The sequence below is a fragment of the Histoplasma capsulatum genome, genomic scaffold (assembly GCF_000149585.1).
Source record: "Histoplasma capsulatum NAm1 scaffold_5 genomic scaffold, whole genome shotgun sequence".
In the NCBI taxonomy this organism is placed as follows: domain Eukaryota; kingdom Fungi; phylum Ascomycota; class Eurotiomycetes; order Onygenales; family Ajellomycetaceae; genus Histoplasma; species Histoplasma mississippiense.
Genome location: NW_001813978.1, coordinates 2690144 through 2693595, shown reverse-complemented (window position 1 = coordinate 2693595; position 3452 = coordinate 2690144). Strand labels below are relative to the sequence as shown.

Sequence of the window (3452 nt, the reverse complement as noted above, 5' to 3'; positions counted from 1 at the left end):
TTAAGCAATTTCAGAAGATGAATATACATATATCATTAATATACAATTACTTAATGTTATTATTATTATTCTTTCATTATACTCATATATAAGCAGTGCTTATAAAGAGTTTTTGTGTAATGTTAAATACAGACAAGAGTTGGTTATACAGAAGAAATGTTTAATGTTGAATGATGTCAAAAATATAACAGAAATATAGAAAAATTAATGAAACACAGAATTTAGTACTCATGATATAAATTTCCAGCTCAGAAATAATAAGTTAAATCAGATAATAGATTCATTCAAAAATATCTATTTAACAGATTCACATTCTTTTATTTTAAAAATTGAGAAGTTGGCTCTAAATGTAATGTTGTCTTATTGTGAGTTCTGAACTCACATGCTTTTAATCCTCATGTCAAGACGCTATCTGATGGCTGCATTATCCATTCAGCCACCGGGGCTGCTTGCATATGAGTATAATGAAAGAATAATAATAATAAATTAAATTAATTGCGTGATCATGTATGAAATTGAAATTAAATTTTTCTTCAATCTCATTATCAAATATCTTAGTTCTGATTTTATATAATGTTTATTAAATTAATCATTTTATACTATTTATATTATAAATTTAATCTGAAATCATGTGCTTTCTATAAACTATTGATTCTGATTTTATTTAATTTTATTTTGTAAAATGAGACCAAATGAGATATGATTTATCTTATATAATGCTATAAATGTTATCAAAAATCATTATTTATCAAAAGAAGTTTAATGTATTTATACTTTAGTTTTATTTTGAAGTAGTAATGATAGATAAATAGATTGGCAGTGATAGATAGATTGACAGCGATAGATAGATTGACAGTGATAAATAGATTGATTGATAATGATAAATAAATAAATTGACAGCGGTAGATAGATAAAATTGGTAGTTGATAGATAGATAAGAGTAAGATAGAGATAATATCTTCATCAATTATATTATCAAATTGATGTATTATATAATCATCAGAATGAAATCAAATTTCAATCAAAATCATAATCAATCTCAGATCATGGTTTTATTTTGCATAGTTAATCATTTTATATAAAATATCAAGATTTATTAATCTCATTTCATTTATGTTTTAATAATTTTAATCACGTTACACTTTCATTCTGATTTGATTTCATTTAAAATCATGTCAAGAAATGTATTGAAATCAAATCAAATCAATTCAAATATCTAATTCATGATCTCAGCAGCCAGTCTAAAAGTTGCTGATGCAGCAATACTGAAATCAGAAGCACTCACAAGAATTATTTGAAATTAAAATGAAAAGAAAAAGAATTGAAAAAATGATGACTGTGAAAAAACATTGTCAGAAGAAAATTGAAAATGTGTTTTTTTATGAAATAAAAAAGCTTAAATCGATAAATTGTATTTTAAATATATTTCTTAATAACATTTTTTAATAACAATTTTGTGATTTAATTGATTAGCAGACTTCTGAAGAGAGTCAGAGGATTGAGACTTTGTTTAAATTTCATATACATTTAATGATTCAGAATATTGAGAAGATAATATTATTTTCTAAGTATGTTAATCTGCTTACTACAAAGATACAATTTAAAACAGCAAATCAGAAGATGTAGAATTTTGAAATTTAAATAAATTTAATAAAAAAAAAATTTATTTTTCATCTGAAAAGATAGCTAAGAAGAGATTTGAGATTATTATTTTCTTCAATGAAAAAAAGAAAGAAAAGAAATAGAAAGTGAAAGAGAAAGAGCAGAATTGAATTGTGATTATTATTATTATTATATTATTATTCTTTAATTATAAATGTATACAGTCAATGACTATAACATTTATCTGAAATACTTTAGAATTTTTCAAATCAAGAATAATCTAATATACAAAAGCAATTTGAAACATGCAATATCAGAATTCCAGCCCAGAATTAAACAACTATTCAAACTGTTTAATTAAAGAAAATAAAATCCAAAAAATGTCAATGAGTCAACATAACTCAGTTTAAAAAACAAATGAAACAAATATTATAAAAGATAGCATCATTAAAACAAAGTATCTTTGTGCCGGTTAGCGGGGCGCCCAGCCCGCCGAGCGCCCTCGCCATTGGTCCGCCGCGCGAGCGAGGCCCGATGCGGCAGTACCGTTGCCGCTTCGGGGATGGCCGCCCCCTCGCCGCTTTTGCGCCTTCTCACGCCGCTTCAACGGACGCCGCGATCTATAAAAACCCATCTCGCGCCCCTCGCAACGACCAAACACTCCCTCCTTCCTTCCTTCTTCATTTCTCTTTCTCTCTCGCCCTCGCTCTGGCTCTGGCTCTGGCGCTCGCGCTCGCGTGCACTGCCCCCTTCTCCGTTCCCCCCCTGCCAGGGATGGTGCCGTCTTATCCGGCCCTCACCCGTCTTGGATCCTGCGCCCGCGGAGTCGTCGAGCCGCTGTTCTGATACCGCCTGGTTGGCCTCTGAGCCACCACGTCGCCCCTTCGCGATGCTACCCCGCTTGACTCTGGGATCGAGGCTTCCGGGGCGTCCGCACCCCCGTTTTTCTGCACGTGTGCCTTTCGCTGTGCCGCGCGATCGGTGATTCCAAGCAGCAGAAATTTTTACTCCCCGGTTGATTTATTCTTCTATTTTCATTTTCATCTTCCAAGTTTTTTTCTATTTTATCTCGTTGGAAGGTCTTCTTTTCAATACTCGGCTTGGTCTTGAAACCCCTTCTATCGGTGGGATTGCGTGCGCAGACGGAGGAGGCGGCAGCCGATCGAGCGTGTTGGGATGGCCGGAGTGCTTGCTGGGCCTGAGCGATGTGGGTTGCATCGCCCTTTGAGCCACCAAGGCTGACTGCCATCGTCACAATTTCTTTCCGCGGGCCAATAGCAAAAATGCCGCATTTCATTTGTGCTGGTGTGCGCCTGCAGGTCAGACGGGGACCAAGGCGGGCAGGGCGGTGTCAGGATTGCATGCTCTGGACATGTGAAGGCTGCAAGTGGTGAATGGCCAAACGCGATTGGAGCAGGCCACTGGTCATCGGGCTTCAGCTGGCTTTTTGGGCCAGCACGGGACGCGTCAGCAGTCTCAGGGGGGGATCCAGGGATCGGAGGAATTCGCCCCTTCGCTCCGTCCGCTCAATCTCCGATGGGAGATGTGAGACTGTGCAGCGATGGAGCCTCTGCGCTGAGAGGAGCTATAAGAGGTGGCCGAGCCTCCTACAGAATTTTCAAGATACTGGCACTTTGCGATCTGTTTTTCTCACCCCGCGCACGCCCTTCCCTCTGGCCCCCTGACCGCTCCTGACTCAAAATCCCTCAAAATCTTCCCCCTAAAATCCCCAATCCCCTACCCAGATGGCCCTCGCGTTTCATGTGAACAACTTCAAGCCGTGGGCGCCGCGGGCGTCGCGGCACCCCAAACCATTCTCACTGCGCAAATGCCCCAATTCTCGCGCTCTA

At 37.7% G+C, this 3452-nt stretch overlaps 1 protein-coding gene across 1 annotated transcript in view; it reads right to left on the bottom strand.

Moving 5' to 3' along the window:
• Positions 1–2205: 2205 nt before the first annotated feature.
• The window catches only part of HCAG_05650 (predicted protein), a gene marked incomplete at both ends in the record, with an annotated part of 1462 nt that continues 215 nt past the window's right edge, over positions 2206–3452 (bottom strand). Inside the window, 3 exons of the mRNA XM_001540133.1 lie at positions 2206–2567; positions 2698–2915; positions 3257–3339. Of these exons, the coding sequence (XP_001540183.1) occupies positions 2206–2567; positions 2698–2915; positions 3257–3339 (663 nt within the window). The remainder of the gene's footprint in view (positions 2568–2697; positions 2916–3256; positions 3340–3452) is intronic.